Source organism: Saimiri boliviensis, chromosome 14 (genome assembly GCF_048565385.1).
Source record: "Saimiri boliviensis isolate mSaiBol1 chromosome 14, mSaiBol1.pri, whole genome shotgun sequence".
Lineage (NCBI taxonomy): Eukaryota > Metazoa > Chordata > Mammalia > Primates > Cebidae > Saimiri > Saimiri boliviensis.
Window position 1 is genome coordinate 17,944,101 of NC_133462.1, and position 22,614 is coordinate 17,966,714.

At 52.6% G+C, this 22,614-nt stretch overlaps 2 protein-coding genes across 2 annotated transcripts in view; one reads left to right on the forward strand and one right to left on the reverse strand.

Annotated features, from left to right (window-relative positions):
• The window catches only part of MAP4K1 (mitogen-activated protein kinase kinase kinase kinase 1), a 28,092-nt gene that overhangs the window by 2,485 nt on the left and 2,993 nt on the right, over positions 1 to 22,614 (forward strand). The window contains exons 5-30 of the mRNA XM_003937449.3: positions 2,998 to 3,053; positions 3,143 to 3,190; positions 3,365 to 3,407; positions 3,498 to 3,570; positions 4,911 to 5,042; positions 6,932 to 6,994; positions 7,105 to 7,186; positions 8,271 to 8,387; positions 8,623 to 8,701; positions 10,739 to 10,797; positions 10,875 to 10,918; positions 10,996 to 11,043; positions 12,639 to 12,681; positions 13,117 to 13,279; positions 13,357 to 13,439; positions 15,356 to 15,440; positions 16,303 to 16,379; positions 16,472 to 16,532; positions 17,878 to 17,986; positions 18,089 to 18,147; positions 18,343 to 18,446; positions 19,571 to 19,745; positions 19,988 to 20,050; positions 20,264 to 20,353; positions 20,438 to 20,508; positions 21,403 to 21,458. Coding sequence (XP_003937498.1) covers positions 2,998 to 3,053; positions 3,143 to 3,190; positions 3,365 to 3,407; positions 3,498 to 3,570; positions 4,911 to 5,042; positions 6,932 to 6,994; positions 7,105 to 7,186; positions 8,271 to 8,387; positions 8,623 to 8,701; positions 10,739 to 10,797; positions 10,875 to 10,918; positions 10,996 to 11,043; positions 12,639 to 12,681; positions 13,117 to 13,279; positions 13,357 to 13,439; positions 15,356 to 15,440; positions 16,303 to 16,379; positions 16,472 to 16,532; positions 17,878 to 17,986; positions 18,089 to 18,147; positions 18,343 to 18,446; positions 19,571 to 19,745; positions 19,988 to 20,050; positions 20,264 to 20,353; positions 20,438 to 20,508; positions 21,403 to 21,458 — 2,083 coding nt within the window. The remainder of the gene's footprint in view (positions 1 to 2,997; positions 3,054 to 3,142; positions 3,191 to 3,364; positions 3,408 to 3,497; positions 3,571 to 4,910; positions 5,043 to 6,931; positions 6,995 to 7,104; positions 7,187 to 8,270; positions 8,388 to 8,622; positions 8,702 to 10,738; positions 10,798 to 10,874; positions 10,919 to 10,995; positions 11,044 to 12,638; positions 12,682 to 13,116; positions 13,280 to 13,356; positions 13,440 to 15,355; positions 15,441 to 16,302; positions 16,380 to 16,471; positions 16,533 to 17,877; positions 17,987 to 18,088; positions 18,148 to 18,342; positions 18,447 to 19,570; positions 19,746 to 19,987; positions 20,051 to 20,263; positions 20,354 to 20,437; positions 20,509 to 21,402; positions 21,459 to 22,614) is intronic.
• Positions 20,720 to 22,614, reverse strand: part of RYR1 (ryanodine receptor 1) — a 160,021-nt gene continuing 158,126 nt past the window's right edge. The window contains exon 106 of the mRNA XM_039465527.2: positions 20,720 to 22,579. Coding sequence (XP_039321461.2) covers positions 22,541 to 22,579 — 39 coding nt within the window. The 3' untranslated portion in view covers positions 20,720 to 22,540. The remainder of the gene's footprint in view (positions 22,580 to 22,614) is intronic.

Sequence of the window (22,614 nt, forward strand, 5' to 3'; positions counted from 1 at the left end):
ATATAACCTCTGGGCCAGGTGCAATGGCTCACACCTATAATCCGAGCCCTTTGGGAGGCCAAGATGGGTGAATCACCTGAGGTCAGGAGTTCAAGACCAGCCTGGCCAACATGGTGAAACTCTGTCTACTAAAAATACAAAAAATTAGCTGGGCTTGGTGGCAGATGCCTGTACTCCCAGCTACTTGGGAGGCTGAGGCAGAAGAATCGCTTGAATATGGGAGGCAGAGGTTGCAGTGAGCCGAGATGGTACCACTGCACTCCAGCCTGGGCAACAAGAGCAAATATCTGTCTCAAAAAAAAAAAAAATATATATATATATTTATATATATATATAAAAAATATATATATATATGTGTATATATATATACACATATATATGTATATATATATATATATACACACATATATATGTATATATACACACATATATATATATGTATATATACACACATATATATGGCCTCTAACTCCTTCCAGCCCTAGACCTCAAATGTTAGAAAAGGAAGGACTTCATTAAGAAGTCCGCAGGAGGGCCGGGCGCGGTGGCTCAAGCCTGTAATCCCAGCACTTTGGGAGGCCGAGGCGGGTAGATCACGAGGTCAAGAGATCGAGACCATCCTGGTCAACATGGTGAAACCCCGTCTCTACTAAAAATACAAAAAATCAGCTGGGCATGGTGGCATATTCCTGTAATCCCAGCTACTCAGGAGGCTGAGGCAGGAGAATTGCCTGAACCCAGGAGGCGGAGGTTGCGGTGAGCCGAGATCGCGCCATTGCACTCCAGCCTGGGTAACAAGAGAGAAACTCCGTCTCAAAAAAAAAAAAAAAAAAAAAAAAAAGAAGTCTGCAGGAGGGAAACTGAGGCCCAGAGAGAGGAAGTGAATCCCACAGACCTGAGCTCTGATGGCCTCTCGTCTGTCTGTCTCTCTGTCTCTTCTGCCTGTCTGTTGTTCCCTCATCACCCCTCTGAGTCTCTCTCTCTCTCTCTCTCTCTTTTTTTTTTTTTTTTTTTTTGAGAATAGAGTCTCACTCTTTCACCCAGGCTGGAGTGCAGTGGCACGATCTTGGCTCACTACAACCTCCGCCTCCCGGGTTCAAGCAATTCTCCTGCCTCAGCCTCTCGAGTAGTGGGGACTACAGATGCCAGCCACCATGCCTGGCTAATTTTTGTATTTTTAGTAGAGACGGGTTTCACCATCATGGCCAGGCTGGTCTTGAACTCCTAACCTCATGATCCACCCACCTTGGCCTCCCAAAGTGCAGGGATTACAGGCGTGAGCCATGCCCGGTGGTGGATCTCTCTTTCTAAACGTGCCTGTTTCCTGACATTTTGCTCTCTGACCTCTGTCTTTGTCTCTGTCTCATTTTCTTGTTTTTTCAATTCTGTTCCTTCTGTGTGTGTCATGTGCAATCTGCCCCCGTTTCTCTTTTTCTCTGTCTCTATGTCTCTGTGCCTTTCTTTATTTTGCAAAGTCACATCACGCCCTTGCTCAGAGCCCTCCCACAGCTTCCATTTCCCTCGGAGGAGAAGCCCAGACTTCTCATCAGGGTCCACCCAGGCTGGCTGACCTCACCTCCTCCCACTTTCCTCCTCCTCCTCCTCCACTCCGCCGCACCCGCTTTGCGGCTTTCCAGACCCACCAGGGACTCTCCCACCCTGGGGCCCTGCACTTGCTGTCGCTGCTGGTCCCACTTGAAGTGGGAGCCCTCACGTCTTCACCCGCCGTCACCTTCACAGAGCAGCCCTGACTGACCACCTGTGGGAAATGTCATAGCCCCTCCCACGCACATCTTTCTTGCTTTATGTTTCTTCTTGCTGTCTATCAGCATCTGAGGAACTACATCATTTTCTTTTTTTTTTTTTTTTTTTTTGAGACGGAGTTTCGCTCTTGTTACCCAGGCTGGAGTGCAATGGTGCGATCTCGGCTCACCGCAACCTCCGCCTCCTGGGTTCAAGCAATTCTCCTGCCTCTGCCTCCCTAGTAGCTGGGACTACAGGCGTGCGCCACCATGCCCAGCTAATTTTTGTATTCTTAGTAGAGACGGGGTTTCACCATGTTGACCAGGATGGTCTCGATCTCTTGACCTCGTGATCTACCCGCCTCGGCCTCCCAAAGTGCTGGGATTACAGGCATGAGCCACCGTGCCTGGCCATCATTTTCTGTTTAATAAGTATCTTGCTTTTTTTTTTTTTTTTTTTTTTTGAGACCGAGTCTCGCTCTGTCGCCCAGGCTGGAGCGCAGTGGCACCATCTCAGCTCACCACAACCTCCGCCTCCCGGATTCAAGAGATTTTCCTGCCTCAGCCTCCTGAGTAGCTGGGATTACAGGTGCGTGCCACCACGCCCAGCTAATCTTTTTTTGTTGTTGTTTTTTAGTAGAGACGGGGTTTCATCATGTCGGTCAGTCTGATCTTGAACTCCTGACCTTGTGATCTGCCTGCCTCAGCCTCCCAAAGTGCTGGGATTACAGGCATGAGCCACAGCACCCGGCTATATTTTTACTTTCTTTTTTATTTTTTTGAGATGGAGTCTTGCTCTGTTGCGCAGACTAGAGTGCGGTGGTATGATCTCAGCTCACTGCAACCTCTGCCTACAGGGTTGAGACAATTATCCTGCCTCAGCCTACTGAGTACTTGGGATTACAGGCATGTACCACTATGCCTGGCTAATTTTTATATCTTTAGTAGAGATAAGGTTTTACCATGTTGGCCAGGCTGGTCTTGAACTCCTGACCTCAAGTGATCCGCGTGCCTCGGCTTCCCAAAGTGCTGGGATTACCAGTGTGAGCCACCGCACCTGGCCTATTGGCCTCTCTTATTTGCATCACTGCCTCTCTCTGTCACTGACCACCCCACCATCTCCCCCTTCCCCTGATCCCATCCTGCTTCCCATGTCCCTGTGGCACCCTCTTAGCTGGTGTGGGGGGGCAGGACTCCCCAGCCCAGGTTCCCCGGCTCCATCCAATGCCTGGCCTGGCCGGGGTGACCTTTGCAGTGACAGGCTCCTTGTCAGAGCTCCAGATTAGCTATGTCTGCCGGGAAGTGCTCCAGGTGAGGAGAGGCCTGGGGATTCTTGGGTGGGGTTGGGCCCCACTCCAGCCCCCAGACACTCACAGCGCCCTTGTCCAACCTTATCCCAGGGACTGGCCTATCTGCATTCACAGAAGAAGATACACCGGGACATCAAGGTGGTCTGGGGTTACAGGGGTGCTGTTTGGGGGTGGGGCCCAGGAGATGGGAGTGGCATTTGGGGAGCTCAGGGATCAGGGTAGTTTGAGCTGTGGGGTGGGGTGGGTGGGGTGGGGTAGCACTGGGCTGGGGAAAGAGTCTCTGCAGCCTCCCATATCCCCTCTCATTCCCAGGGAGCTAACATCCTCATCAATGATGCTGGGGAGGTCAGATTGGGTGAGTAAGGCTAGGGGTTGGGCAGTGGGGCTGATTGTGGGGCCGGAGGCACAGTGGACCCCAGATCACTGTGTCTCCCTCTGCTTCCAGCTGACTTTGGCATCTCGGCCCAGATCGGGGCAACACTGGCCAGACGCCTCTCTTTCATTGGGACACCCTACTGGTGAGGGGCGCCCAGCGGGCAGCTAGGGGTGGAGTGCGGGCCAGTGGCTTTTCCCACCTGGTTCCCTGGGAACCTCCTTCCTGGCTTCGTGCCCCTGTCTCTTCCTTTCTCCACTGGAGATTCTTTCGTTCTCTCTGGGTCTCTCTTGAGTTTTCCATTTCTCTCTCTCTCTTTGTGCCTCTTTCTGCCTGTTCCTCTTGGTGATTGTGTTGATTTTTATGTTGATTTCTCTGTCCCTCCATACCCATTTCTGTCTTTTTCCTGTAGCTCAGTTTGTAGCATTCTCTGTCTCTTTGTTCAGTCTCTCTCACTCTCTGTCTCTTCGCTCTGTCTCTCTCATTGTCTGTCTCTTCATTCTGTCTCTCTCACTCTCTGTCTCTTCGCTCTCTCTCACTCTCTGTCTCTTCGCTCTGTCTCTCTCACTCTCTGTCTCTTCCCTCTGTCTCTCTCACTGTCTGTCTCTTCATTCTGTCTCTCTCACTCTGTCTCTTCACTCTCTCTCTCTCATTGTCTGTCTCTTCGCTCTGTCTCTCTTACTCTCTGTCTCTGCCTTGCTATCTTTTTGTTTGTTTGATTTTAGATTCAGTGTCTTACTCTGTGGCCCAGGCTGGATCGCAGAGGCACAATCAAGGCTCACTGTAGCCTAGAACTCTTGGATTCAGGAGATCCTCCTACCTTAGCCTCCCAAGTAGCTGGGACCACAGGTGTGCAGCATGACACCTGGCTAATTTTCAAAAATTGTGTAGAGATGGGCTTTTTTTGTTATTGTTCCTTCAGACGGAGTTTTGCCCTGTCACCCAGGCTGGACTGCAGGGGCATGATCTCAGCTGACTGCAACTTCCACCTCCCAGGTTCAAGCAATTCTCTGGTCTCAGCCTCCTGAGTAGCTGGGATTATAGACACATGCCACCATGCCTGGCTAATTTTTGTATTTTTAGTAGAGACAGCGTTTCACCACATTGAGCAGGCTGGTCTTGAACTTCTGACATCAGATGATCTGCTCACCTCAGCCTCCCAAAGTGCTGCAATTACAGGCATGAGCCACTGCGCCCAGCTGAGATGGGGTCTTGATAAGTTGCCCAGGCTGGTCTCAAACTTCTTGGCCTAAGCCATCCTCCTTGTTCAGCCTCCCAAAGTGCTGGGATTACAGGCAAGAGCCATGGCACCCGGCCTGCGTCTTTGTCTTCATCTGCCTCTGTCCGTCTTTACTCCTATCCCTCTGTCTCTCCGTCTGACTCTCTGTGTGCTGCGTCTCCCCTCAGCTCCTTCTCCTTCTCTGCCCCTCCTCCCCTTTCCTGTCCCCATGCTTCCTCTGGCTCTCTGAGCATGTCTGCCCCCAGGATGGCTCCAGAAGTGGCAGCCGTGGCCCTGAAGGGAGGATACAATGAACTGTGTGACATCTGGTCCCTGGGCATCACGGCCATTGAGCTGGCAGAGCTACAGCCACCGCTCTTCGATGTGCACCCTCTCAGGTAGGCTGGCGTGGGGTCCCCAGGCCCAGAGATCCTGCCCAGCCCTGGCCTGAAGCCACCTCAGCTTCTGCCTTCCACATCAGGAACGCCCAATTCAGGGACTGCCACTTGAGCCTACCTTAGCATGTGCCTCAGCTTTATTTTTAAAATTTAATTTAATTTGGCTGGGTGTGGTGGCTCACACCTGTAATCCCAGCACTTTAGGAGGCTGAGGTGGGTGGATCATGAGGTCAAGAGATCGAGATCAGCTGGGCGCGGTGGCTCAAGCCTGTAATCCCAGCACTTTGGGAGGCTGAGGCGGGTGGATCACGAGGTCAAGAGATCGAGACCATCCTGGTCAACATGGCGAAACCCCGTCTCTACTAAAGATACAAAAAAATTAGCTGGGCATGGTGGCACATGCCTGTAATCCCAGCTACTTAGGAGGCTGAGGCAGGAGAATTGCCTGAACCCAGGAGGCGGAGGTTGTGGTGAACCGAGATCGCGCCATTGCACTCCAGCCTGGGTAACAAGAGCGAAACTCCATCTCAAAAAAAAAAAAAAAAAAAAAAAAGATCAAGATCATCTTGGCCAACATGGTGAAACCCCATCTCTTAAAAGTAAATAATAGGCCGGGCGCTGGTGGCTCAAGCCTGTAATCCCAGCACTTTGGGAGGCCGAGGCGGGTGGATCATGAGGTCGAGAGATCGAGACCATCCTGGTCAACGTGGTGAAACCCCGTCTCTACTAAAAATACAAAAAATTAGCTGGGCATGGTGGTGCGTGCCTGTAGTCCCAGCTACTCAGGAGGCTGAGGCAGGAGAATTGCTTGAACCCAGGAGGCGGAGGTTGCGGTGAGCCGAGATCGTGCCATTGCACTCCAGTCTGGGTAACAAGAGCGACACTCTGTCTCAAAAAAAAGAAAAAAAGTAAATAATAAATAAATAAAATTTAATTCAATTTATTTATTTATTTTTTCAAGATGGGGTTTCACCATAATGGCTAGGCTGGTCTTGAACTCCTGACCTCAGGTGATCCGCCCACCTCGGCCTCCCAAAGTGCTAGGATTACAGGTGTGAGCCACTGTGCCCGGTAATTTATTTTTTTGTATTTTATTTTATTTTTTTATTTTTTTGAGATGGAGTCTTGCTCTGTTACCTAGGCTGGAGTGCAATGGCAGATTTTGGCTCACTGCAACCTCTGCCTCCCGGGTTCAAGCAATTCTCCTGCCTCAGCCTCCCGAGTAGCTGGGACTACAGGTTTGTGCTACTGTGCCCAGCTAATTTTATATTTTAGTAGAGAGGGGGTTTCACTCTGTTGGCCAGGATAGTCTTGATCTCTTGACCTCGTGATCCATCCGCCTCGGCTTCCCAAAGTGCTGGGATTACAGGTGTGAGCCACCGCACCCGGCCAACTGTCATTATTTTTAGGGAAAGGATCTCACTGAGTCACCCAGTCTGGAATGCAGCGCCATGATGGTCCCTCACTTCAGCCTTGGATGCTGGGGCTCAAATGATCCTCCTGCCTCAGCCTCCCACGTAGCTGGTCCTACAGGCGAGCATTGCCACACCCAGCTATTAAAAAAATTTTTTTTTTGTAGAGATGAGGGTCTCATTATGTTGCCCCAGCTGGTCTCCAACTCCGGGGCTCAAGCTGTCTTCCCACCTTGGCCCCTCAAAGTGCTGGGATTATGGGCCTGAGCCACTGCACCTGGCCTCACCGTAGCTCCGTCCGACATAGGTGGTTTCCCTTAGGAGGGGCACCCCGGTGCACCGCAAAACCCGCAACTCACTTCCATTCTGTTTCTCACTTTGCCCTCTGCTGACCTCAGTGCTGCTAGGAACCCCTCAAGCCACGAGGTCTGGCCCCCTTGAGGGTCTGAACCCCATGTCCTTTCCCTACCATTCTAGAGTTCTCTTCCTCATGACCAAGAGTGGCTACCAGCCTCCCCGACTGAAGGAAAAAGGCAAATGGTATGAGAGGGTGACAGGAGGGAGGGGGAGCGAGGGCAGGGCTGGGACTGGGTGGCCTGATGGGAGGGTCTCTGGTCCCCTCACCCAGAACCTGGCTTTTTCTTCCCAAGGTCGGCTGCCTTCCACAACTTCATCAAAGTCACCCTGACTAAAAGCCCCAAGAAACGACCTGGCGCCACCAAGATGCTCAGTGTAACCCTCCCTTCCCCAGGAAGCACCCCCAGACCACCAGCCCAGGATTCCCCGGGGCCTTCCACAGCTCCTGAGATGGACTCCTGCTCTTGTTGCCCAGGCTGGAGTGCAGTGGCACGATCTTGGCTCACTGCAACTTCCGCCTCCCGGGTTCGAGCGATTCATGTACCTCGTATCCGAGGATATGGATAACTTTGTTCCACGGAGCTCCTGAGGCTTTTCTAAAGTCCCTAGTGCCTCAGAACTTCGCAGGACTAGCCCCCACCACCAGAGACACTCTGGATTATACTCCAGACCTTTCCCCGATCCCCTGAGTTGCTGGAACTCACAAATTCCCAAGGAATTCAAGACTTGTTCCTGGGTGTCCTCTTGAATCCCTGGGGAACCACTGTCTCTTCCAAGACAACTCTGGAATTCTCCCAGCCCCACTCTGAGAACCCTAAATTCTTCTAATTCCTTGAAACTTCTTAGAATCCCCCAGGCTGGCTGGGCCTGGTGGCTCATCCCTGTAATCCCAGCACTTTGGGAGGCTGAAGCAGGTGGATCACTTGAGGTCAGAAGTTCAACCCCAACCTGGCCAACATGGTGAAAACCCATCTCTAGGAAAAATACAAAAATTAGCCAAGTGTAGTGATGCATGCCTGTAATCCCAGCTACTTGGGAGGCTGAGGTGAGAGAATCGCTTGAGTCCAGGAGGCGGAGGCCATAGTGAGCTGAGATAGCACCACTATACTCCAGCCTGGGTGACAGGGTGAGACCCTGTATAAAAAAAAAAAAATTAGCTGGGCATGGTGGCACGAGCCTCTAATCACAGATACTCAGGAGACTGAGGGAGGAGAATCGCTTAAGCCCATGAGATGGGGTTGCAGTGAGCTGAGATTGTGCCTGGGAGACAGCAAGACTGTCTAAAAAAAAAAAAAAAAAAAATTCCCTCAGGCCTCTTGAGTTCCCTGGATTTCCCCATCCTCTCCCTCCACTGGCTCCTTCTCCTGCCCAGATTCCTTTAACCCATCCCCAAGGCCCTCCACTAGCCCTGTTTGTCCACACCAGCCCTCTGGACACGGTCACCTCTTCCCTCCCCCAGCATCAACTGGTATCCCAGCCTGGGCTGAACCGAGGCCTCATCCTAGATCTTCTTGACAAACTGAAGAATCCTGGGAAAGGACCCACCATCGGAGACATTGAGGACGAGGAGCCCGAGGTGAGAGCCTTGGCTGACAAGAGCACTGGGGACCTCTTGGTCTTTCTCAGGCTGTGCCCGCTGCCAGGAGTGGCTTCCTGCCACCTCTCTCAGGCGGAAAGCAGGGTGGGAAGATGGGGAACTTGGTATACAAGGCTGTGTGCCCAGAGGGTTACAAGAGAGCAGATGGACCCCTGGCAGGGTAGGGGGGCTGCTTTGGGGTTCTGAGCCCTGACGTGGCTGCCCCTCTGCCCAGCTACCCCCTGCCGTCCCCCGGCGGATCAGATCCACACACCGCTCCAGCTCTCTGGGGATCCCTGATGCAGACTGCTGTCGTGAGTAGAGAATCCTTATGTTCGGGGACACCTGACCCTATAATAGACCTAAGAGACCCCCTTCCCTTACCATCAGACCACCAGAGACCCTCAGCATCATCTGATCCTATAGCAGACCCAATCTCATCAGCACCTGACCTATAAAATTACTGTAGAGGCTGGGTGCGGTGGCTCACGCCTGTAATCCTAGCACTTTGGGAGGCCAAGGTGGGTGGACTGTTTGACGTCAGGAGGTTGAGACCAGCCTGGGTAACTTGGTGAAACCCCGTTTCTGCTAAAAATACAAAAATTAGCCAGGCTTGGTAGTACACACCTGTAGTCCCAGCTACTTGGAAGGCTGAGGTGGGAGGATCACTTGAACGTGGGAGGTGGAGGTTACAGTGAGCCAAGATCACATCACTGCACTCCAGCCTGGGTGACAAGAGTGAGACCATCTCAAAAAAAAAGAAGAAAAAAAGAAAAAGAAAAAAGAAGATGACCATAGAGTCCCCAGGGAGACCTCAGAAATCTCATCAGAACCTCGATACCCAAATGGATCCTGAAAATAAACACTGTAATTATAGTGAGCCCCCAACTTCCTGATCTCAAATCTTTTTTTTTTTTTTTTTTAGACGGAGTTTCGCTCTTGTTACCCAGGCCGGAGTGCAATGGCACGATCTCGGCTCACCGCAACCTCCGCCTCCCGGGTTCAGGCAATTCTCCTGCCTCAGCCTCCTGAGTAGCTGGGATTACAGGCACGTGCCACCATGCCCAGCTAATTTTTTGTATTTTTAGTAGAGACGGGGTTTCACCATGTCGACCAGGTTGGTCTCGATCTCTCGACCTTGTGATCCACCCGCCTCGGCCTCCCAAAGTGCTGGGATTACAGGCTTGAGCCACTGCGCCCGGCCCCTGATCTCAAATCTTACTTGATTTTTTTTGTGACAAGGTCTTGCTCTGTCGTCCAGGCTGGAGTGCAGTGGCATGATCACAACTCACTGCGGCCTCAAACTTCTTGGGCTCCAGCAATCCTCCCATCTCAGCCTCCTCAGTAGCTGGGACTACAGGCTTATCCACCACACTTGGCTAATTTTTTTTTTTTTTTTTTTGAGATGGAGTCTCACTCTGTTGCCCAGGAGTGCAGTGGTGTAATTGTGGCTGAGAACAACCTGTCTTCTAGGTTCAAGTGATTCTCCTGCCTCAGCCACCTGAATAGCTGGGATTATAGGTGCACACCACGATGTCCAGCTAATTTTTATACTTTCTTTCTTTCTTTCTTTTTTTTTTTTTTTTTTGAGACAGAGTCTTGTTCTGTCACCAGGCGCCAGGTTGGAGTCCAGTGGCACGATCTCAGCTCACTGCAGCCTCTGCCTCCTGGGTTCAATCAATTCTCCTGCCTAAGCCTCCCAAGTAGCTGGGACTACAGCTGCGTGCCACCATGCCCAGCTAAGTTTTGTATTTTAGTAGAGATGGGGTTTCACCATGTTGGCCAGGATGGTCTCGATCTCTTGACCTCATGATCCGCCTGCCTTGGCCTCCCAAAGTGCTGGGATTACAGGTGTGAGTTACCGCACCTGGCCTAATTTTTGTGTTTTCAATAGAGACAGGGATTCACCATGTTGGCTAGATTAGTCTCGAACTCCTGACCTCAGGTGATCCACCCACCTCAGCCTCCCAAAGTGTTGGAATTACAGGTTTGAGCCACCTTGCCTGGCCACTTGGCTAATTTTTAATCATTTTTTGTAGAGATGGGGTCTCGCCGTGTTGTCCAGGCTGATCTCAAACTCATGGGCTCCAGCGATCTGCCCGCCTCAGCCTTCCAAAGTCCTGGGATTATAGGCGTTAGCCACTGCACCCGGTCTTCATCCCAAACTTGACCCCCAAATGAGACCCTTGTAAACTAAGACCCCTCTCTGAAAGGGACAGTTTCCTGTGATCCTTTGCAGTCCCTAAGATCCTGACGGCAAATCCCTCAATTCTACTCTTTCTGTTCTTAAAGTCGTCTCACTACCCCTTGCCCCCAGCTCACTGTGGGCTATCTCCCCCTATCCACCCTAGGGCGGCACATGGAGTTCAGGAAGCTCCGAGGAGTAGAGACCAGACCTCCAGCCAACACGGTGAGATGTTGCCCTCCACTCCCCGCCACACCCCCTGCTTCCCTGAGGCCTCTGCTGACCCTTTTCCTACTCCATAGGCTCACCTACAGCCCACCAGAGACCTCAAGAGCAGCAGCCCCAGGTCAGGGACCCCAGGGAGGGCAGTGAGGGTCTGGGGTGTGTGCCAGGCCCCCAAGGCTCATACCTGTCACCCTTCAGGAAGCAACTGTCTGAGTCGTCCGATGATGACTATGACGACGTGGACATGTAAGTGAGGCCCTGCCTGCAGCTCGGCAGGCCCCACCACAGCCCCCACCTTCCTATAAGCCCCCGACATGACCTTTGCTCTACTCCTGACCACACTGCACCCGTGCCCGTCTTCTAGCCCTGAGCCCTGAGTCCTCACCAGACCCTCAGTTCCCTAACCCCACCTCCCTTAACCCTTCACCTCCAACCCCTGACGCCCAACCCTGATCCCAGCTCCAGCTCCTACCTTCCTTCTACCTTCTGGTTTTTTGTTTTTTGTTTTTTTTTGAAATGGAGCCTCGCTCTGTCACCCAGGCTGGAGTACAGTGGTGCAATCTCGGCTCACCGCGACCTCTGTCTTCTGGGTTCAAGCAATTCTCCTGCCTCAGCTTCTCGAGTAGCTGGGACTACAGGCGCATGCTACCATGCCCAGCTAATTTTTGCTTTTTTTAGTAGGGAAAGGTTTTCACCATGTTGGCCAGGATGGTCTCAATCTCTTGACCTCGTGATCTGCCCGCCGTGACCTCCAAAGTGCTGGGATTATAGGCGTGAGCCACCGCGCCCAGCCCCTTCTACCTTGTTATACAATCTTTGACCTGAACCCCAATGTCAGCACCTCCACTCGCTCTCTACCCCAGAGCTGACCCCAGTTCCTTCTAGAATGTACTGCTGCTCCAATCTCTGACTCGACCCAACCTATCCTGCATGACCGTGGACCCTCAGCAACATCCTAGTCTGAAACTCCTCCCACATGTCACTCTCACCCCAGACACACCCCAGCCATCAGACCCAGCCCTCAGCTTTTCCTGACTTTTTGCCTACTCTCAGGCTGAACCTTGGCAGCTGGAAATTTCCCCAAGGCCAGACACCGAGCTCCAGATCCAGACCCAACAGTCAGCCCAGGCCCCCATGTTTCCCAGTCCACAGGCAGACTCAGGCTCCAGGCACGTGCACTCGCTCCACCCATCATGTGTGACAGCCTGTGTGTGGGGCCAGCACAGGGAGAGCTGGGCCACAGCGCTAATGTCACCTGTGTCACTAGGGTGGTGTAAAGATGCCACTGTCCGCAATCCGCCTCCAAGAGCTGCTGTTACTGTTATTCATCCTATTTTTTGAGACAAGCTAATCATTTTTTGTAGAGATGGAGTCTGACTATGTTGTCCAGGCTGGTCTCAAACTCACGATTTGCTTTGGCACCCAGGCTGAGTGCAGGGGTGCAATGACGGCTCACTGCAGCCTCAACCTCCCAGGCTCAAGCGATCCTCCCACTTCAGCCTCCTGAGTAGCTGGGGCCACAGGTGCTCCCTAACACGCCTGGCTGATTTTTAATTTTGTTGTAGAGACAGCATCTCACTATGCTGTCCAGGCCGGTCTCAAACTCCTGGGCTCAAGCCATCCTCCTGCCCTGGCCTCCCAAAGTGCTGTGATTATAGGCATGAGCCACCATGTTCGGCCTGGTTATTAATCCTTTAATTCTCAGCTCCAGCCAGAATCAGTCACCGTTAAGCCTCCTCACCTCAAACCCCAGTCCCAGGCCTCCAGCCCAGAACCACACCATCTTCCCCGAGTCCTTGTTTCCCAGGCCCCCGGCGATTTAGCCCATCTTTGTGTTTCAGCCCCACCCTTGCAGAGGACACACCTCCTCCACTGCCCCCCAAGGTAAGGCCCTGGGCCAGAGCTGGGAGGATGGGGCCTCAGGGCTGCTGGGGGCCAGCAGGCCAGGTCCTTAGATGCTGGGATAATGGGCTCTCCAGGGTAGGGAATCGGGGAGACCAGGGTGATAGCTACATTGGCATCTGGAAGTGGCATCCCTCAACCTCAGGGTGGGATTCAAAATATTTAGCCTCTTGGACACTGGTCAGTAGCTGGTCCCAGGAAGCCCCTGCTGTATCCAGCATTCACCCGTTAGTTTCCAGAGTGTGTTGATGTCCGGGCTGGGGGTGTCAGGGGAAGGCTGGAGGGGGGCAGGATGTTGTGGGGAGGGTCAGAGCCATGGCTTTCAGTTCTAGTGGAGGCAGGGACTGGAGTTGCAAAAGGGTGCCCTCTCTGAGATCATCTGATGTATTTCCCCACACTCCGTTCCTGTCTCCAAAGCCCAAGTTCCGTTCTCCCTCAGACGAGGGTCCTGGAGGTATAGGGGATGATGGGCAGCTGAGCCCGGGGGTGCTTGTCCGATGTGCCAGTGGGCCCCCACCACACAGCCCCCGTCCTGGGCCTTCCCCATCCACCAGCAGCCTCCATCTCACCGCCCATTCAGGTAATGGGACAGGCTGGGGTGGAGGGTGGGAAGGGGTGGGGGGCATTGGGGGCTGATTTTTGCCTAACCCTTCTCAGAACCCTCACTCTGGAACCCACCCTCCCGGGAGCTTGATAAGCCCCCACTCCTGCCCCCCAAGAAGGAAAAGATGAAGAGAAAGGTGAGGTTCAACTCTGCTGAGGACTCGAACCTGTGAACAGGGCTGCCTGGTGGGGTGAGGAGGGGCCGGCAGGACTGACAGTAACAGGTGACATTTGTTGAACACTTCTCTGTGCCCGACACTGACCTGTGCCTGGCTTAAAAAAAAAAAAAAAAAAATGTTTAAAAGGGTATTTGAGGAAGGGTGCGGTGGCTCATGCTTGTAATCCCAGCACTTTGGGAGGCTTAGGTGGGTGGATCAAGAGGTCAGGAGTTCGCGACCAGCCTGGTCAGCATGGTGAAACCACGTCTCTACTAAAAATACAAAAAATTAGCTGGGCATCGTGGCGCATGCCTGTAGTCCCAGCTACTCAGTAGGCTCAGGCAGGAGAATCGCTTGAACTCAGCAGGCAGAGGTTGCAGTGAGCCATGATCTTGCCACTGTACTCCAACCTGGGTCAGGTGTGGTGGCATGCACCTGTAATCCCAGCTACTTGGGAGGCTGAGAAGACTTGCTCGAGCCTAGAAGGCAGAGTTTGCATGCAGTGAACCAAGATTGTGCCACTGCACTCCAGGCTGGTGACAGAGTGAGACTCCATCTTCAAAAACAAAACTGATGGCTGGGCAAGGTGGCTCACACTTGTAATCCTAGCACATTGGGAGGCTGAGGCAGTTGGATCACATGAGGCCAGAAGTTCAAGACCAGCCTGGACAATATGGCAAAACCCCATCTCTACTAAAAATACAAAAATTAGCTGGCTATGGTGGCTTATACCTGTGGTCCCAGATACTCAGAAGGCTTAGGCACAAGAATCACTTGAGCCAGGCGGGGTGCCTCACGCCTGTAATCCTAGCACTTTGGGAGGCCGAGGTGGGTGGATCACCTGAGGTCAGGAGTTTAAGACCAGCCTGGCTATCATGGTGAAACCCCATCTTTATAAAAAAAAAAAAAGAAGAAGAAGAAGAAGAATCACTTGAACTTGGGAAGCAGAGGTTACAGTGAGCTGAGATCATGTCATTACATTCCAGCCTGGACAACAGAGTGAGACTGTCTTAAAAAAAAAAAGAAAAAAAGCCAGGCGCGGTGGCTCATGCCTGTAATCCCAGCACTTTGGGAGGCCGAGGCGGGTGGATCACGAGGTCAAGAGATCGAGACCATTCTGGTCAACATGGTGAAACCCCGTCTCTACTAAAAATACAAAAAAATTAGCTGGGCATGGTGGCGCGTGCCTGTAATCCCAGCTACTCAGGAGGCTGAGGCAGGAGAATTGCCTGAACTCAGAAGGCGGAGGTTGCGGTGAGCCGAGATCGCGCCATTGCACTCCAGCCTGGGTAACGAGAGCGAAACTCTGTCTCAAAAAACAACAACAACAACAACAACAACAACAAAAATGATGATTTAGAATAGTGTAAGAAAAACTAAAAAAAAGAAAAAAAATAAACTGAAGAGAAAACTCAATATATCAAAAAGTATATAACAGAGGTAGATTATGGGAAATTATGTCAAGGTAAGAGGTAGGATTTTTTTTTTTTTTTTTTTTTTGAGACGGAGTTTCGCTCTTGTTAGCCAGGCTGGAGTGCAATGGCGCAATCTCGGCTCACCGCAACCTCCGCCTCGTGGGCTCAGGCAATTCTCCTGCCTCAGCCTCCTAAGTAGCTGGGATTACAGGCACGCACCACCATGCCCAGCTAGTTTTTTGTATTTTTAGTAGACACGGGGTTTCACCATGTTGACCAGGATGGTCTTGATCTTTCGACCTCGTGATCCACCCGCCTCGGCCTCCCAAAGTGCTGGGATTACAGGCTTGAGCCACCGGGCCCGGCAAGAGGTAGGATTTGAACCCTGACACTCTTGCTGCAGAGTCTTAACCACTGTTCCTTCCTGTTCTCTGCTCTCTTTGCTGGATCTGCTGCCGGGCTCCGCCGCGGCCTGCCCAGGGATGCGCCCTTCTGGTAAAGTTATTCAATGGCTGTCCCCTCCGGATCCACAGCACAGCCGCCTGGACACACCCCTCCACTAAGGGTGGGCATTCGGGAGGGTCAGGGAGATCCTGCAGGGAATGGGGGAGCAAAAGTCGGGATGGGGAGGAGCCTATATACGGCAAAAAGGCAGGGAGGGGGAGGAGCTTAATGGGGACAGGGCGTGGCCAGGCTGAAACAGGGGCGGAGCTTGTTACACTCAGGATTTGGTGATCAAAGATGCGCAGAGGGCAGCCAGGTGCAGTGGCTCACGCCTGTAGTCCCAGCACTTTGGGAGGCTGAGGGAGTGGATCACTTGAGGTCAGGAGTTCAAGATCAGCTTGACTAATATGGTGAAACCCTGTCTCTACTAAAAGTAAAAAAGATGGATTGGCCAGGCATGGTAGCTCATGCCTGTAATCCCAGCACTTTGGGAGGCGGAGGCAGGCGGATTACCTGAGGTCAGGAGTTCGAGACCAGCCTGACCAACATGGAGAAACCCTGTCTATACTAAAAATACCAAATTAGCTGGGCATGGTGGTGCTTGCCTGTAATGCCAGCTACTTGGGTTGCTGAGGCAAGAGAATCACTTGAACCCAAGAGGCAGAGGTTTCGGTGAGCAGAGATCATACCATTGCACTCCATTCTGGGCAACTAGAGCGAAACTCCATCTCAAAAAAACAAATAAATAAAAATTAGAAAGAAACCACCAGAACATGGGTAGTCAAAGGGAGGAAGAATGAGACTGGCTTGAGGGATTGTCCGCTCTGGGTTTGTTTGGGAAAACAGAGGCTGGGAGTATTGGTTTGGAGAAAGAGGAGAGGGTCAGAACTGGTGCCAGAGTGCCAGTGTTTAAGGTCAGACAGGTGGGGATCCGGGAGGCCACAGGATGATGTCGGTTCCAGCATCCTTGTCTGTGCCTCCAGACCAGCACCTGCTCCTGGGGGCAGAGGAAGGCATCTTCATCCTGAATCGGAATGACCAGGAGGCCACGCTGGAGATGGTGAGGAACCATACCGGGCTAGAGCAAGGGCAGGGGCTGGAGTCGGGGGTTGCTGGGGTGTCACCAGAGCCGTGTCTCCCACTTCCCTGCAGCTCTTTTCTAGCCGGACTACGTGGGTGTACTCCATCAACAACGTTCTCATGTCTCTCTCAGGTCTGGCTGTGGGCAGTGGGTGGGATGGGGTCAGAGGTTAAGGGGTCAAGGGTTTGGGGGCTGGGAAGTAGATGGGCACAGCTGAAAAAAAAAACTTAGACTCCCTGGTAACAAAGCCCTAGGTTCAAATCCCAGCCACTTTTTCACTGTGCTCCCCAAGCCTCAGTTTCTCCATCTGTAAAATGGGGTTCACAGTAGTCCTCACCTCTCAAGTCAGCTTTGAGGTAGTGTCTACAATAAATTAGCCATTTTTTTTTTTTTTTTTTTTTGAGACAGTCTTGCTCTGTTGCCCAGGCTGTATGGAGTGCAGTGGCACGATCTCGGCTCACTGCAACCTCTGCCTCCTGGGTTCAAGTGATTCTCATGCCTCGGCCTCTCAAGTAGCTGGGATTACAGGTGTGCACCACCACACCCAGCTACGTTTTGTATTTTTAGTAGAGATGGGGTTTTACCATGTTGGCCAGGCTGGTCTCAAACTCCTGGCCTCAGGTGATCTGGCTGCCTTGGCCTCCCAAAGTGTTGGGATTACAGGCGTGAATCACTGCACCTGGGCTTAAATTAGTCTTTTTTTTTTTTTTTGAGACCAATGAGTCTCACTCTGTTGCCCAGGCTGGAGTGCAGTGGAATGGTCTTGGCTCACTGCAACCTCTACTTCCCAGGTTCAGGTGATTTTTGTGCCTTAGCCTCCCAAGTAGCTGGGACCACAGGTGTGAGCCATCACACCTGGCTTTCTGGATTTTTTTTTTTTTTTCTTTTTTTTTTTGAGACAGAGTCTTGCTTTGTTGTCCAGGCTGGAGTTTAATGGTGCAATCTCAGCTCACTGCAACCTCTGCCTACTGGGTTCAAGTAATTTTCCTGCCTCAGCCTCCTGAATACCTGAGATTATAGGTGGCCAACACTGTGCCTGGCTAATTTTTGTATTTTTAGTAGAGACAGGGTATCACCATGTTAGTCAGACTGGTTTCAAACTCCTGACCTCAGGTAATCTGCCTGCCTCGGCTTCCCAAAGTGCTGGGATTACAGGCATGAACCACCGCGCCCAGCCTTAAAACTTTATAATATGTGTAACTTCATCTGACTGGTTATATGTCCACAGTTTCTGATGTTGCTACAAACACAGGGATAGAGATCATATTCACCAGAGCCAAGCACAGCAGGCCTGGGCTGCAATGGGCCTTTAATCTATGTGGAGTGAGAAATGAATGAATGAATGAAAAATACTTGAAACTTGCAGGCTTGGGATTTTCAGACAAAGGGATGGGACCCAGAGAAGGGATGGAGGAAATGAAGTGGTATATGGGCTCCTATAACTGCCTGCTTCCCCCCACATACACACACACTGCAGGAAAGACCCCCCACCTGTATTCTCATAGCATCCTGGGCCTGCTAGAACGGAAAGAGACCAGAGCAGGAAACCCGATCGCTCACATTAGCCCCCACCGGCTACTGGCAAGGTATCAGCTCCCAATGAATGGCACCACAGAGCCTTATAATTCCCCCACTCCCACCCCTGCCTCCTGCCGTCCTACCCCGCTACACACCTACCTATTTTACAGGAAGAACATGGTTTCCACCAAGATCCAGGACACCAAAGGCTGCCGGGCTTGCTGTGTGGGTGAGAGAGCTTCACGGTGTGCAGAGTGGGCGGGGCTGGGACAGAAGCGGGGCTTGGGCTGCATCCACCCAAGAAGGTTACAGAGTTTAGGTAGCGTGTCCAGAGCCCAGAAGATGGTGGTAGGGTGGGCCTTGTGGGAGGATGGCGAGGAGGGGAGAAGGCATTGATCCTGACCCATCCTTGCCCACGCCGCAGCGGAGGGTTCGAGCTCTGGGGGCCCGTTCCTGTGCGGGGCATTGGAGACGTCCGTTGTCCTGCTTCAGTGGTACCAGCCCATGAACAAATTCCTGCTCGTCCGGGTAAGGGGGCCTCGGAGGGTGCCGGAAACTCTGAAGAGTGGGTGGAAAGGGCCTTGCACCCTTTGCGCTTCTCTCGAGAGCTCCGTGAAGGCCCACCTCCGTCGAGGCCCCGCCCCAATCCTCCGAGGCCCCGCCCACTTGCGGCTGCGCTGGAGCCTCGCCCTTCTGTGGCCATCCTGATCTTTAAGCTCCGCCCCTGACACCTGGGCCTAATTATTCCTCAGGCTCAATGCTGCCACTCCCTGGGTCTCCTAGGAGTGCCCATTTAGGGCCTGTCCCTTTGAGTGTCTAAGCAGCTTTTGCTATCTTTCGGGCCTTGCCCGGCTGTTGCCAAGGTGGTACGCCCCCACATGGAAGCCACACCCACTCGCAGGCCACTCTCCCGCTTCCACGGACGCACCAGGCCTCACCCCCACCAACATTTTTTTTTTTTCTATTTGAGACGGAGTTTCGCTCTTATTACCCGGGCTGGAGTGCAATGGCACCATCTCGGCTCACCACAACCTCCGCCTCCCGGGTTCAAGCGATTCTCCATCCTCAGCTTCCTGAGTAGCTGGGGTTACAAGCGCATGGCACCACACGCTTGTATTTTTAGTAGAGACAGGGTTTCTCTATGTTGGTCAGGCTGGTCTTGGTTTTCCGACCTCAGGTGATCTGCCCGCCTCTGCCTCCCAAAGTGCTGGGATTACCGGCCTCTTTTTTGAGAGGGAGTCTTGCTTTGTCGCCGCAAAGGCTGGAGTGCAGTGGCTTGAGCTTGTCTCACTGCAACCTCCGCCTCCTGGATTCAAGTGATTCCCATGTTTCAGCCTCCGGAGTAGTGGGATTACAGGCATGTGCCACCACACCCAGCTAATTTTTTGGCATTTTTAGTAGAGACGAGGTTTCACCCTGTTGGCCAGGCTGGTCTCGAACTCCTGATCTCAGGAGATCCGCCCGCCTCGGCCTCCCAAAGTGCTGGGATTATAGGCGTGAGCCATCGCGCCTGGCACCCCATGACATTTCTAGATCGCATCCTCCAAGACTTAGGGCCCTGGTTCGGAAGTCCCTGGCCGGCTCCAAGCTACGCCTCCTGAGGCCCGGTCCTGAGTCACCCCCGAGCCCGCCCCTCCCTGTGCGGCCCGCAGCAGGTGCTGTTCCCACTGCCGACGCCTCTGTCCGTGTTCGCGCTGCTGACCGGGCCAGGTTCTGAGCTGCCCTCTGTGTGCATCGGCGTGAGCCCCGGGCGGTCGGGGAAGTCGGTGCTCTTCCACACCGTGCGCTTTGGCGCGCTCTCCTGCTGGCTGGGCGAGATGAGCACCAGTGAGTGGGGGCGAAGTCTCGCTGAGGGCGTGGCTTCTGGGGGCGGAGCTCACATGTGCGGAGGGGCGGGGCTTGAGGCGGGGCTTCACTTGGCCTGAGGCGCTACCGAACTGAGAAAGGGCTGGGATGGTAAGCGGGGTTTAGCTTACTTGCTTGGGAATTGGGCAGTGTACTGGCCTTCTGGGGGTGGTGGGGAAAGGGGAACGGGGTGGGGTCAGTCCTTAACGCACACCCCCAAACAGAGCACAAAGGACCAGTGCAGGTGACCCAGGTAGAGGAGGATATGGTGATGGTGTTGATGGACGGTAAGAACCCTCCTCCCTCCCCTTCCTCCCCAGCCCTCCAGCTGAGGTCCCTAGATCTCTGTCCCCGAACTTTTACTCCTTACAACCCCCTGAGCCCCTCTCGGCCTTGCCCCTGTCCCACATAGCTTTCAAACTGAATTTATGGATCGGTCCTTTAGTGACTCTCTAAGCCTTGCTCACAGTTCTTAAAAGCCTCTCCCTACCCCCTTCCAGGCTCTCTGAAGCTAGTGACCCCGGACGGGGCCCCAGTCCGGGGACTTCGCACACCTGAGACCCCCATGACAGAAGCTGTGGAGGCCGTGGGTCTGTGCAGGGACGGGACAGCCCAGGATCAGGGGTGGGTGCTCAAGTGATCCCCAAGGGTAACGGGCATTGCTTTCTCCTCAGCTATGGTTGGAGGTCAGCTTCAGGCCTTCTGGAAGCATGGAGTGCAGGTGTGGGCTCTAGGCTCGGATCAGGTAAGCCCCTCCATCCAAGCCCCACACCCTGTCACCCAGCCTCAGTCATCACATTCATCAGCTGGGCTCCAAGAACTCCTGAGAGTGTGAAGTCCTGGGGGGGGAAGCATCTTCCCATTTCAGTTCAGACAGATCCCCTTCTTTGCCCCAGGATTAAAAAAAAATGTATATATTAATATATTAAATATACATGTGCATATGTATATTTTATTTATTTATTTTGAGACAGAGTCTTGCTCTATTGCCAGACTGGAGTGCAATGGCACAATTCTGGCTCACTGCAGCTTCCATTTTCCTGTTTCAAGCAATTCTCCTGCCTCAGCAGGAGTAGCTGGGATTACAGGCACCTACCACCACGCCCGGCTAATTTTTTGTATTTTTAGTAGAGATGGGGTTTCACCATGTTGGCCAGGATGGTCTTGATCTCTTGACCTCGTGATCTGCCCGCCTCGGCCTCCTAAAGTGCTGGGATTACAGGCATGAGCCAGTGTGCCTGGCATATGTACATTTTTGAGACAGCGTCTTACTCTGTCGCTCAGGCTGGAGTGCAGTGGCACGATCTCGGCTCACTGCAACCTCTGCATCTCACTGCAACTTCTGCCTCCTGGGTCCAAGCAATTCTCGTGCCTCAGCCTCCCAGGTAGCTGGGATTATAGGTACCCACCACCACACCTGACTAATTTTAGTATTTTTAGTAGAGATGGGGTTTCACCATATTGGCCAGGCTGGTCTCGAACTCCTGACCTTGTGATCTGCTCGCCTCGACCTCCTAAAACGCTGGGATTACAGGCATGAGCCACCGCGCCTGGCTCCTTGCTCTCTTTAAGGGTGCCATGTTTGGGGGCACAGTGGAGATGTCTTCCAGGCACTGAGATTCACACTTTTTCTCCCTAGCTGCTACAGGAGCTGAGAGACCCTACCCTCACTTTTCGTCTGCTCGGCTCACCCAGGTATGTTGTGGGGTGGCGGGGAGCAGAAGGACCTGGGAGGGGCTTCTGATGTGAAGAGAGCATTCTGAGGTGTCCCCAGCAAGGCATCTCTAGCCTGGACAGGGTGTCAACTGGTCACCCTGCCTCATTCCTGCCCCCTGGAGTCTACTCCCTGCACTGCAGCCAAGGGAGCATTTTCTTTCTGTTTTGTTTCTCACTGTGCTCCCAAGCTGGAGCTCAGTGGTGGGAACACGGCTCACTCAGTATCTGGAACTACAGGCATGTGCCACATGCCCAGCAGTTTGTTTAATTGAGATGGAGTTTTGCTCTTGTTGCCCAGGCTACAAAAATTCGCTGCTGCTCCCAATGGAAATGCAGACTTGTAATGAGTGGGAGCCTTCAGCTGGCCCTTTGGGCATAAAAAAAAAATTCAAAAATTAGCTGGGTGTGGTGGCACGTGCCTATAATCCCAGCTAGTTGGGAGGTTGAGGCATGAGAATCACTTGAATCTGGGAGGCGATGGTTGCAGTAAGCCGAGATCACACCAGTGCACTCCAGCCTGGGTGGCAGAGCAAGACTCTGTTTCAAAAAAAACCCCAAAAAACAAAAAACACATTTCATCAGTTATCCTAGTGATGCCTGTGATAAAATATATATATTTTCTGGTCCAATATCATAGGCTGCATTTAGGAGTCATGTTTCTTTATTATTTAGCCTGGAACAATTATTCAGACTTATTTTGTCTCTCATGAGCTTGTTTGAAGAGTAAAGGAAAGTTGTTTTCTTTTTCTTTTTCTTTTTTTTTTTTTGAGACGGAGTTTCGCTCTTGTTGCCCAGGCTGGAGTGCAATGGCGCGATCTCGGCTCACCGCAACCTCCACCCCCTGGGTTCAGGCAATTCTCCTGCCTCAGCCTCCTGAGTAGCTGGGATTACAGGCACGCGCCACCATGCCCAGCTAATTTTTTGTATTTTTAGTAGAGACAGGGTTTCACCATGTTGACCAGGATAGTCTCGATCTCTTGACCTCGTGATCCACCCGCCTCGGCCTCCCAAAGTGCTGGGATTACAGGCTTAAGCCACCGCGCCCGGCCGGAAGTTGTTTTCTAGAATGTTCCTTGACTGGTGTTTGAGGTTTCCAGGTTCTGCATTTGGGGCAGTAATACCGCAGAAAGATGTC